Source organism: Diadema setosum, chromosome 8, assembly GCF_964275005.1.
Source record: "Diadema setosum chromosome 8, eeDiaSeto1, whole genome shotgun sequence".
NCBI classification, from domain to species: Eukaryota; Metazoa; Echinodermata; class Echinoidea; order Diadematoida; family Diadematidae; genus Diadema; species Diadema setosum.
In genome coordinates this window covers 7,564,374-7,577,723 of record NC_092692.1, presented here as the reverse complement: position 1 = coordinate 7,577,723, position 13,350 = coordinate 7,564,374, and the positions used below count along the sequence as shown (strand labels likewise).

Sequence of the window (13,350 nt, the reverse complement as noted above, 5' to 3'; positions counted from 1 at the left end):
GCAAGAAATGATATCCAATGGCAAGAAATGATATCCAATGGCAAGAAATGATATCCGATGCAAGACTGTAGAACAGACATGCTGAGAACATTGGAGAACTATGATGATGATCTTTCTCGCAACAATTTGCAAGAAACAGGTATCAAATCTTCATGCCCCCTCAATAGTGTCACAGAGTTCCATGTAGTCACTAACTATGCACAAGATATAATGCATGACATGTTCGAAGGTGTGTGCCTTTTGAACTTAAGTTGGTTCTGAAAGAGCTCATCAGCAAGGGATATTTCAACATTGACCAACTGAATGCCAGAATTCTCAGTTTCACTGACATAGATCTGGTAAAGTACAGTAAGATAGAAGGAGTGATGAGGAGCTGAGAGCTTTATTAATCATCTCACCTGTGTACCTAATGTGATGCCTGCATATGAATATATTGTGTTGGAAATTTGTGCACAATTGATGGGACAATTAACTCAGTTCCAAACATGACTGAGTTAATTTATTGTTAGACAACACAGGTCACTATTGACAAATATGTATGTAAATGAAGTTTATATTGATGAATTTATGAGTTTATCACAATGTTCTTTATTACTTTGGTAATAGTCCATTTTCAGGAAGTGCTCACCTAGACTGAACGCTTTCAAGGAATCATTTGATGCCGGGAATGTTGAACTGACTGGTGAATGTGATGTCGACAGGGATATTGCGGTCCTCGTCGATGCTCTGGAGACAGCTCTCATGGGTCGATTTGATGACATGTCAAAGGATGTCCTAGCAGCCACGAAGATACTGAGTTTCAGCTTCTGGCCAAGCCAGCTTGATGATGGTATGGCTTGGTTGAGAATGTATCTATTTTCTCGCCTTTAACACCTTGAACTATCGTGCCATTATTCTCGCATATGTCAAAATAAAATGTACTTTTTCAAGCTGCTACAGCAATGATGATACTCTATTCTGACTTTTATTTCATTTTGGCAAGTGCTTCTTTAATCTGTGTAATTTCACAGACTTTGGTGATGAAGATGTCAAAACACTCTGCACACACTTCGCCAAGACCCTGGAAAAGGCAGATGTGGATGTGAACTCCATTGGCGTAGAGTGGGACATGCTGAAGGTTAAGAAGTACGAACCGTAAGTGTTGAATGTATGGATAGAAAAGGATATAGAATTGCACTGTATACAGTGCAGTGCATTAGAATAGCGAGCAAAGTCATCTTTCCATGCTACAAATGCCTTGAGGATTTAAACTTGATTGCTGTTCTTGATTGGAGTTGTTTATATATCTTGGTGAACTGCCAATTCCATAGCATATTTTTCCTCTCTTAATGCACTCTTCATTTTCAAAGTAGAAAATAAACCATGTGTACACTAAACCTATTTTGTTGAATTGTTTTAATTAGATTAATAAATTTACCTTCAATACATAATTTTTACAGGGGCAGCATGAAGGGAGAGCCATGGCAGAATATCATTCCTGGCTTCAGGGAAGAAATGCCCAACATCTCACAACTGCTGGATCTCCTACTATCCATCCCGGCAAGTTCGGCAGATTCAGAGCGTGATTTCAGTCGACTCAAGCTGGTCAAAACCACACTTCGGACAGCTCTGACAGATGCCACTGTCTCAGATGCCCTCATCATCCAGTTGCACAGTAAAGATGTTGGGAATTTCTATCCTCTGCTGGCCATTGCCCTGTGGAATAAGTCTGGCACTCGGTCCCGTCAACCGCATACCACCACATCTCAACTAGCAGAAGACTCAGAGAGTGACCTAGAGTTGGAGTCCAGCCATGACTCTGATGACTCGAGCGAACCAATGGACATGAGTGACTCTGATGTCTAATTATTTTTATGTGTGCAGAATGATTCTCTTTTAAGACCCACTCTGATATGTTAAATAAATTTGTGCAGTGGAATTCCAATACTTTTTTTTTACCACGAAACCATTTAGTTTTGAACTTGTAAACAATACAATAGAATTAATATACACCGTGATGCTTAACTGCTCGATATGTTGAATACTTGTATACAGTGTCATGTCTCTCATCAGATGTAATTTACACATTCAAAATCCATCACCACATCAAACTTTTATCCTGGCTTTACATGAGACAAGAGTGTTCTTTTTTTTTTAGGTGGCAATGGATCTCTTCTGAAACCAGAGACCCACGGGTCTAGTGCTCACCTGAGTATCGCAAGTTCACCTTTCATGCAATCACTAATTAAAATCATTCACAGCTCTATACCAAGATTTGACACACACGACAAAACAGTTTCTCAATATTTCGAGTCATTACCCGAAGATTCGCCTAAAAAAATTTTCTGTTCTCTAAATTAATCATCATCAGCTTTATACTCTCTACTACGCAAATCAGGCTTCCTCAATCTTCCTCATCAAAATACCTTACACAAATACACCCACTTCACAGATTCATAATTTGGATTCAACACAGACCTACTACAGCAAATCGTCAAAGAACTCAATTTGGAAAGTGAACCCGATTTCTAAAGGAATGTGTGCATTCTCCCAGATGAAATGAAAGTAAGGAGGCAATTTCCAACCTGGAAGTCTGACTGTCTTCTGAGATTATTTGCAGGACCGAGGGCTGAGGTCAAGGCTGTTGAGAAAACCATCAACAACATGGCTGAAATTATAGAAGGAAGGGAGGACAACTCCAGGACCTATGCAGAACATGTCCAGTCAAATTTCACATCTGGAGTGAACCACCTGGCTTCCCTGTTTGGAAAGCATTCAAAGAAAATACAAAAGGCATCATCACTCCTGACTGAACTGTTGGCTGGCAAGAAATAACTTTTTCCCCACATTACCTTATTTTACATGTATATTGCAGGTCATGTCGCTATACCAGCTACAGACATGAAATCCTGGAGAAAGGTACGTGTGAGGAGGGTCATACCAGCCTGTGCAGTTCTCTGGATTAGACAGGAATTCCTGGACCCATCAGGTGTTTATATTGGTTTCAAAGTTGGTCCTGATGATGAGGAGATGAAAGTTCTGAAGCAGCTTACCATTTCAGTAGAATTGTGATGTGTCTCAAGTATTTTGATAATATTATTGATTCTTTTATGATTTATTCCCGACAGAAACTCACAAGGAGTGGCTCAAGAGTCTATGCAGACTTTGTGGTGACAAAATACAGACTGGTCGTCAGTATCCAACCCTATTGCCCCAAAAGCCGGAACGCACAAGTTAGGGGCTGTGTATTTCACTGTTGCTAATGTTCCACTAAAACACAGATCTGCCTTGAAGAATATATTTCTTCTGATGCTCTTCAATGCATCTGATGCAAAGATGTATGGATATGGACTGATATTCAAGCAGTTTGTACAGGATATCAATGCTCTAAGGTCAGATGGACTTGATATTCATACTAAAGCTTTCAGAGGGAATGTGAAAGTAGGGCTTGGCCAAGTTGTAGGTGATAACCTGGGCATCCACTCCTTATTCGGGTTTGCAGAAGGGTTTACAGCAAATTTCCCTTGTCGCAGGTGTAAAATGGCAAGAAATGATATCCGATGCAAGACTGTAGAACAAACAGACATGCTGAGAACATTGGAGAACTATGATGATGATCTTTCTCGCAACAATTTGCAAGAAACAGGTATCAAATCTTCATGCCCCCTCAATAGTGTTACAGAGTTCCATGTAGTCACTAACTATGCACAAGATATAATGCATGACATGTTCGAAGGTGTGTGCCTTTTGAACTTAAGTTGGTTCTGAAAGAGCTCATCAGCAAAGGATATTTCAACATTAACCAACGGAATGCCAGAATTCTCAGTTTCAGTGACATAGATCTGGTAAAGTAAAGTAAGATAGAAGGAGTGAGGAGGAGCTGAGAGCTTTATAAATCATCTCACCTGTGTATCTGTAATGTGATGCCTGCATATGAATATATTGTGTTGGAAATTTGTGCACAATTGATGGGACAATTAACTCAGTTCCAAACATGACTGAGTTAATTTATTGTTAGACAACACAGGTCACTATTGACAAATATGTATGTAAATGAAGTTTATATTGATGAATTTATGAGTTTATCACAATGTTCTTTATTTCTTTGGTAATAGTCCATTTTCAGGAAGTGCTCACCTAGACTGAACGCTTTCAAGGAATCATTTGATGCCGGGAATGTTGAACTGACTGGTGAATGTGATGTCGACAGGGATATTGCGGTCCTCGTCGATGCTTTGGAGACAGCTCTCATGGGTCGATTTGATGACATGTCAAAGGATGTCCTAGCAGTCACGAAGATACCGAGTTTCAGCTTCTGGCCAAGCCAGCTTGATGATGGTATGGCTTGGTTGAGAATGTATTTATTTTGTCGCCTTTAACACCTGGAACTATCGTGCCATTATTCTCGCATATGTCAAAATAAAATGTACTTTTTCAAGCTGCTACAGCAATGATGATACTCTATTCTGACTTTTATTTCATTTTGGCAAGTGCTTCTTTAATCTGTGTAATTTCACAGACTTTGGTGATGAAGATGTCAAAACACTCTGCAAACACTTCACCAAGACCCTGGAAAAGGCAGATGTGGATGTGAACTCCATTGGCGTAGAGTGGGACATGCTGAAGGTCAAGAAGTACAAACCGTAAGTGTTGAATGTATGGATAGAAAAGGATATAGAATTGCACTGTATACAGTGCATTAGAATTAACGAGTAAAGTCACCTTTCCACAGTAGTAGGAGCACCCCTGTGGGGAATGGCGGGGCGTACCATACACCCGCTATGGCTATAGCGGGGCACATCACACACCCGCTATGGCTTCCCATAGACCCCTTATGGGAGCCTACCCATATATAAGGGGGCACATTTTCCGGCATCTGCAGTTGGTGCTCAGGTTATGAAAGTGAATGGTTATAGACAGTTTGATACGGACAAATCTACCAAGTACCACTAGTGCCAACTCGAAGGAGAACGAAAGGACAACCACGGAAACAGGTAAATACTTATTGTGGATGTGTGATTTACCTACCGGGACTCCACGTCCACAGCAGTACACACTCACATACACATCATTAGTTCCTGTGTAAAGTTCAGGTTTTGTACAGAGGGTTATTCAAGAACATTTCTACACAAGGTTCTGCTTCGTCAATACAGGTGTCTAGTGAGACTGCCAGATGTGCATACTGTATCCGAACGGTGGAGAGTAGCGAAACATTTGACAACGCAATCTTCACGGACGAATGCACTGTTTTCCTCGAAGGTGATCGGCCAGCCTCTGGTGTCAACTGGAGAAAGGAGGAAGACCCAGCAAAGAAGAGACCAAGGCCCAAACATCCCGACAAAGTACACGTGTGGGCCGGTATCAACAGACATGGACGAACGAGACTGGCGATTTTCACTGTTATAATGCGGAAAGAATTTTTTGCTGACGAGATCCTTCAAAACTACCTTGTCCCTTTCGTTCGCGAAGCGTACCCTGATAGCAACTGCAGGTTGCTACAGGACAGTGACCTGAAGCACAATAGCCACTATGCCCAGGCACTCTTGGACAGAGAAGGGATCACCAGAAAGAGTGGACCAAGCCTTCATCAACCGCCAGCTGGACAACCTGCAACATGTCATTCCGGCAGTAATCGCAAGCTGAGGTGACGTCACGAAATACTGAAATAACACAAACGGTTCTTTTCAGGACCACTATTATTCCAAGAAAGAACACAGAGTATTAATACTCTAGATGATGTAATAAAGATTTCCCTCACCCACAACTCTCGCTAACCTCACACAATGTCATAACCTTTAATTATGTTTAACTAAGTGATTTTTTCTTTTAGGTTTGGAAACATACTGTCATTCTTACATGATGATATATAATCGTTTTTTAACTCTTTGGGTATAATTATTATAATGCGAACCTATAATTATATAGGATCATCTTGAAAAAAAAAAGAAACAAACAAGAAATCAAGATTTGACTTGAAATGAAATGCATACTTCCATAAAAAAATACTATGACAAGAGTTATAAAAGGGAGAAGTAGAAAAAAATGAAATAAACTTGTTCCTTTTGAACAAGATTGCAAAATATCTGTCAGGAGAATAGCAATCTCCTCAAGAATTGGCACAGAGAAGGTGAAAAGGAAGTTAAGAAGAAAGTGGAGGAAAGACTAAGGGAAACCAACCGCAAGAAGAATTAATTTTTCTGATAGTTAAGAATTTATGTATATCATATGGTAAAAAGAAATGATTGGACAGAGAATTGTGAACGTTAGTACCAAACAGTATAAATCATGTTAATTATGCTCACACATGTAGTAAGTGTGTAAAAATAAAGAAGAAATAAATAACACTGACCTTCAGTCTATCAGAAAAAAAAACAACAACTCTACTCTCTCTCAAGAGTAAAATTAGCTGTAGCTTTGGGGGAAGCTAGGTTCACCAAGGGGCAGCAAGCAGTTGCCGACTTAATAGAGGGACAAAAAATCTTACTGGGACAATTCAAAAGACCCGCCCATGCCAAGCATGGGATGCAATATGAGACAGACAATGAGAGAAAAAACTAGAAATGTCGCTACGGCGACTGATGCCTCCGCCATAATGCATGATTCTCCCAATAGGTGTATAGTACAATGTCTTGACAATGTGTGATGACAGTTTCACATAACTGGCAAAATATCGAAATAACAGGTTTGTCAGAAATATCTTGAATGTTCACTTTCCACGAACTGGGTTTGCTATAATTGTCTATTAAAGAGTGCAGGTACACATATTTGGGGAATTGAAAATTTTTACTTGACTTCTGACCGACCTTATTATAAGTTTATGCATTGAGTATAATTTTCAAGGTATGAAGAAAGAGTGTAATTACAGTACAAAATATTTTTTTTTTCATTTAAACCTGACCTTTGACCCTTAACCTTTGACCTTTGACCTTCTGGCTGGAAATTTCCAAGAAAATCTCCATCAAGTAATACATGTACATATATTAAACACTTTTAAAACTAATAATGCAATCATTGCATATACTAGTATACATGTATGAGGGAAATACAGTAGTAACATTTTGAGGAGTTGACCTTGACCTTTGAACCCCCTGACTATTGACCCATGACCCCTAAATTCCCTAGATAATCCCTGCCTGTCAGTACATGCACATGTACCATGTTCCATGAAGATACATTGAACCATTTGCGAGAAAAGTGATATTGCAACATTTTCACCTAACCTTTGACCTTTTCACCTTTGACCTTATGACATGAAACTCTCTCTGGAGAATCCTTACGCAGTAGTACATGTCTACACTAAGTTTCAAGAAAATAAATGCGGGCATTGCATAGATATGGGGGAAATAGCAACATTTTTAGCATTTGACCATGACCTTTTGACCTTTGACCTCTTGTCAATGTCACTAGAATCTACTCAACTAATTGTCCCATCATACATCATCCTTGGACCAAGTTTGGTGAAAGCAGCTTCATCCAGTTTTGAGTTATCACATAAACAGATAAATTTTAGGATTTGACCTTGATCTTTGACCTTTGACCTCTGTCCAATTTCACTGAAAAACTAATCAAGTAATTGTCCCATCATACATCATCCTCCAACAAAGTTTGGTGAAATTTGCTCCATACAGTCTTGAGTTATCGCGTAAACGGATACAATTTCATGATTTGACCTTGACCTTTGACCTTTGACCTTTAGCCGATTTCACCCAAAATCTTATCAAATCGTTGCCCCATCATACTTCATACTTGGACCAAGTTTGGTAAAATTCCAGTAAATATTACTCAAGTTATCGCGTAAACGAAAGCGGACGGACGTACGGACGTACGTACGGACGGACGGACAACCCGAAAACATAATGCCTCCGGCACCACTTCGTGGCGGAGGCATAAAAAAGGAAAGCCAGAGCAGTAGCGAATGTAGCAATCAATGACAGTTAACATCAACAGGAAGGCATTACAAGTGCAAGTAGCAGCTTGGTTTGGACATTCTAGTCATTACACATGAATTGTATGTTGTTGATTTTTTTTATCCTTTTCTTTGGCTTTTGCACAAATTTCAAGGTAAGGTCTATCTGTTTATAAAACAGTTCACATTATACATTTGTATGTGCCATTAAAAATAACTTCAAACCACACAATACAAGTTCGACTGGGAAGAGCACTGAGAGAAAAAAAGTGTTTTTTTTTTTCTAAAACTGTGTTCTATTCATAACTTTTAATAAAAATCACACAATATTGTGCTTTTGAAACATAAAACTTCAAATCAAATATTCCTTACAGAAAAAGAAAAAAAAAAACATTACCGCCAGTGTGTTATACTGCCCTCTTACGGGCAGTGTTTGAGAAGTATGTTAAATTGTTGTTGTACAACCTTCGCCCCTTTCGGCCGGCAGTTTGTGTTGCGTGAGCATAATAAAGATTGCTTAAACCTTAACTATTGTGACTGGTTATCCATCCCCGAACGATGTTCTTTTAATGGCGTGGTGGCAGCTACATGGGATCAAGTACCCTGCTCTTCCCTCATTACCGATGGATTTTATGCATGATATGGCAGCCAGTCGGTCGGCAAAACGTGTCGTGATAGGTAGTTATTGTTTGCTCGCATCTGCTGTAGTCCCATACATAGCCCTTGAATGGCTGTTCCCTGTCCCCTCTTGAGGCAACGACCTCGCACCCAGGCCCGAGAGAGAGGCCGCCCCTACCAGTACCAGTATTCTAACCGGAAGTACAATGTACCAGGTACCTTACAGTGTTTGCGATTCTGAGTCAATTCAAATCAAAAGAAATGAAAGCAATGAATGGATGACTGAGGATGATTATGTCGGTCTTGATTATGATGATTTCTGTGACGATTATGATGATGAAAGTTATGACAGTTGTGATGAGCCCTTTGGGGACCCTAACCAACCTCGTCCCCATGAGGATCTAGTATTGCATGCTACTCGGTATGATGGCGTCAATCCAAGTTCATGTAGCATTACTCCTCGTCCTGTCCCTATGTGTATGAGTAGTCTTGGTGTCAGTGAGTCCAGTCGTTCTAATGTTAGACATACAGTTCACAGTTGCCCAATCTGTCTCGTGGCCAACCGCCCAAACCAGCATCACATCAGTGATTGCTCATTCCTACCAGAGCATGAAAGAGATGTCATTACATGTGCTCGCCAAGCGGCGTCCGTCCTTGGCTACTCTGATTCCCTGTGTCCATATGACAATTATCTGGATGATTATGATGAGCTAGATTCAGAATGTGATTTCTCAGAAGTTGATGAATGTTTTGATGATCTTCATGACAGTGCTTTGGCTACAGATATTGTCTGCTTGTCTGCTAGGGTATGTGTTGCTGATTCAAACAGTACTAGTCTTGGAGATGCAAAGGATATGTCAGATTTAGACAGGTCAATAGGGTTTCAAGACAATTCTTACTGCTATGATCGTGGCTCATCGCAGTCGGATGAGCTCCACTTCCGGGTTGATCAGTCACCACAGTGTCCAGTAGATAGTCCCTCGGTGTTGCCTGAAAAGGCCTGTATGTCTCCCTACATTGATCTTGACCATGGTCAACAGACTATCCGGGTTACTCTTGCCAGTGGTTCTCCACAGAACTCCATTGGCTATTCAGTATTCAAGAGTCTTGGAGGTGTTTTTACGGACTCTTCTGAGGCTTATCCAGTTGACCATTCTTCACCGTATGCAGTTGTTGGAGGGACGTGCCTAACACTTACCAGAGATGGAAAGGCATTTCTCTTTGAAGGGTTAGTTGTTGACTCTCCGGATGTTATAGTTGAGGCAGGCATTCCGTTCATAGTGTTGCACGACATTACCATCCGTCCCGCAAAGCGCCGTATCACAATTGGTGATGGACCTTCGTACACCTATGGTCCTGATCCTCCGCCAAAGGCAGATATTCGGCTTTCCCGTACACCTCCGATGTCTCTCAGCCTTCCCCGGTACAACCCACCTTCATTCATCTCAAATAATGTGACCGAACCTTCACCAGCCAGCAATGGTCACCACCAAGGCATAGGCCTATGCCCCCGTTCCCAGGATGCTGAGCCTGAGCGTCAGTGTCTAGCTCAGTCGGAGCTAGCCATCATTCCAACCTCTGAGATGAATGACACCATCCCTGATATCACCGACGATGATTCCTGTGATGCCCTAACCACACCTCATCATCTCTCTGGCTGGCCAGCATGTCAGCCATCTTCAGATGTCAATAACCACTGTTCCTTGGACACCTCACCCACTGATGAGCTTCCTCAGGATGTTCTCAACATCAGTGTTGGTAGCATCACCTCTCCCCATCAACACGGTGGTCCCCCAGACCATCCTCGCCTTATCGAGATCACTGACCCTCCTGGGCGCCCCCCAGATGCATCCAGTGGGCCCCGTGCCTTCACCAATGCCTCCACACCTGGAGGTACATCTCGCTTTCCACGGCGTGAGAAGATTACTGCACGTCATTTTCATCTTCGCACACCTGTGATGTCTCCAACCTCAGACATTGCTTCCACCCCTCGACCAGGTCTCTCCACATGCTTGCATGTAGGACCCCCTCCTGGCCGTCCTCCAGACATTGACTGTTTATTCAGAGGCTTCATAACCTCCACTTCTGACCTCGGCTACCGGATGTTTCTGGACTCTGACTTGTGAACTGAACTGTGTGCTACATGCCTGCTTTACCTCTATAAGTTTTGTTAGGCTTATATATTTATGCATGTAATAGGATAAACTGACTGCTTTCAGTGAAACTAGGATATCCCAGGTTATGAGATATTTTTTACTGCAATTTACAATGTACAGGTGTATGTGAAATTAGTACTTAGCAGTGAGAAAAGAACTTGCGATGCATAAATTTGTGATCTAGAAGTGCAGTATTATGTTTTTTTGTCCAAGGTAATACATGTATTGTACATTTTAGTTGACAATAGTATGTTAGTTACACCAGAACTTCTTCAGACAACAAGTGAAGTTTGTGTGAATTGTATAGTACTTGTACTGCAACTCATTGATATTTTCAACAGTGTTGGAAATGTTAAGTTTGTGTTTATTTATGTTTGTTTGTTTTTATTTATGTTTGTTTGTTTTTGTGATTGTATGTCATGAATCTATGCATGTATTTTTTTTTCAAGAATATTACAGACTTGATAATATTCTTGCTATACGGTCTTGAGTGTTTTGCATTGATTCTGATTCACTTTTGTGTACAGAAACAGTACATGAATATTGTTATTGGACGCCAGCAGTATGTACATTGCGTAGACAGCCGGGTGATTTGAACATAGCAAGTTTTGTAAAATCACATCAATATGTTTACCCTTTTTATGTATGTAGCATACATACGATGGTTTTGATGACAACTCAGTACGTATAAGACAGTAGGCCTATCCTTATGTTTTTGTCTTTGCCTTTGAGTTTGTGCAATGTGTATGATTCTTAGAGTTCTTTCCTGTGTCTTATGTTAAAAACATATTGCACACATGTAGGAGAGGTGAGTTTTCATCATACAGGTGTATTATTTTCGTTTGATTTCTATTGTTGCACAGACAAAGGTAGAACATCAGTAACAATGTTATTGATAAAGAAAAGATGGATGTACGTATGATAATTTGTAATTACATGTTCATGATATGTATGATAGTACATTGTACATGGCTCATAGTTTTGATGTACCTATCACTCATTTGTTTGTTTTTCTTATATACGAATTATGTGCCAGGTCAAATTGTATTGAGTGATGCAGATGTAGGATTCTATTTTTGATGCATACTGTACAAAGCAACAGTTCATATAGTGATACACTTCAAGGACAAATTATGTTTAGGAAGTTTGAGTATGTTTTCAAAAGTATAATACAGGTGTATTTGGTCACTGTTTATTTCTGATAATTTGTTTTCTTATGTCACTTCTTTTTAATGAATGTATTGTTGTCAGTTGTTCTGTTTGGAGTATGCCAAAGGGTTTTAATAACAACTCACATGATAAGTTGATGATGATACTTCGGTTTTATATTGCTGCATAAGATGGGTGACTATTTTCAGTGGCTTTTATGTACATGACTCGTTTGTGTTTTACTCATACCAATTTGCATATCGGGCATTATAATGAATACACACCATTGTTGTTTTCCATGCCATATACTATTTACTTAACTTGTAATGTGTTTATGCCTTAACTTGATTTATCTAGGGATTTTTGTTTCTGTCCTTTTGGGGCCTATAGTTGGTCATCTATTTGGTTCTGACAGCATTGTGTTTCTTTGGGGGATTGTAAAGGACCGACAGCTATGGTGTGGTGTTTATGTACTGTTGTTTCACATTCCATCAGAAGAAAAGTGATTACAGCTGTATGTTATTCATGTACAGTGTTTGATAGTGTTGTAACAAGAGTGAATGAGAATGTGGATATCATGGTACTTATGTACAGTAGTAATCTTTCATGTTGTGAGAAAAGGTAGAATGTGAGAGAGTTAGGTATGGATTTGATAGTTGACATTGTGAAATATTTTGTTTTCTTTACAGCGTAAGGTAGTTGATTTTACAGTTGTGTTAAGTGTCATTTTTTTTTTAATAATTGGTAGAATATACATGAAGGCACATGTATAGCATAGATTATTGTTACATTTGTATGCACGTGATTCTAATTGTTGGTCCAATGAATAGGTATATACAATACTGTATAGCAGTGCTGATTACAGCTAATGTAAAGTTAATGTTTTATATTAGTTAGTTGCCAGTCAGTTCATACATGCTTTTGGAGACATTGAGTCTATATCGGGATAATGTTTGTGTCAGTGTTATCAAATCACTGACTGTTCGTAACATGGTCTACCTATCCATGCAATTAGTCGGAAGTTTGACTGGCTTAATTCCACACACATTCCTGGCATATTGAATGTGCATGATTATTCGAATGCCAAGTGTTTTCCTTTCTGTTATGTACAAGAAAAAGACAGAAAGAAGAAAGTGATTGCGCCAGTGTGTTATACTGCCCTCTTACGGGCAGTGTTTGAGAAGTATGTTAAATTGTTGTTGTACAACCTTCGCCCCTTTCGGCCGGCAGTTTGTGTTGCGTGAGCATAATAAAGATTGCTTAAACCTTAACTATTGTGACTGGTTATCCATCCCCGAACGATGTTCTTTTAATGGCGTACATACTTGTACACTCATGTAACTCGACATGATCACTGCTTAAACAATGCTCAGTACAATTACAGAGAGAAATTCACAAATTTCTTTCACTCTCTCTTTTTACCTACAGTGTCGGCCTACCCCGGGAGTGCTGCCAACACTCCTCCATCAAAATCAGGAAGCTCTGCAAGAGCGATCAGAAAGACATCCGCCCAAGTCAGTAGATACTCAAAAAAGATACAGT

General features: G+C 40.0%; 1 protein-coding gene across 1 annotated transcript; it reads left to right on the top strand.

Moving 5' to 3' along the window:
- The first annotated feature begins 3,527 nt into the window (after positions 1 to 3,527).
- Positions 3,528 to 13,330, top strand: LOC140231748 (uncharacterized). The gene is made up of 4 exons (XM_072311900.1): positions 3,528 to 3,625; positions 4,095 to 4,317; positions 4,499 to 4,622; positions 13,237 to 13,330. Exons 1-4 carry the CDS (start codon positions 3,587 to 3,589, stop codon positions 13,328 to 13,330), a joined length of 480 nt encoding a protein of 159 aa, XP_072168001.1. The 5' UTR covers positions 3,528 to 3,586.
- The last annotated feature ends 20 nt before the right edge of the window (positions 13,331 to 13,350 follow it).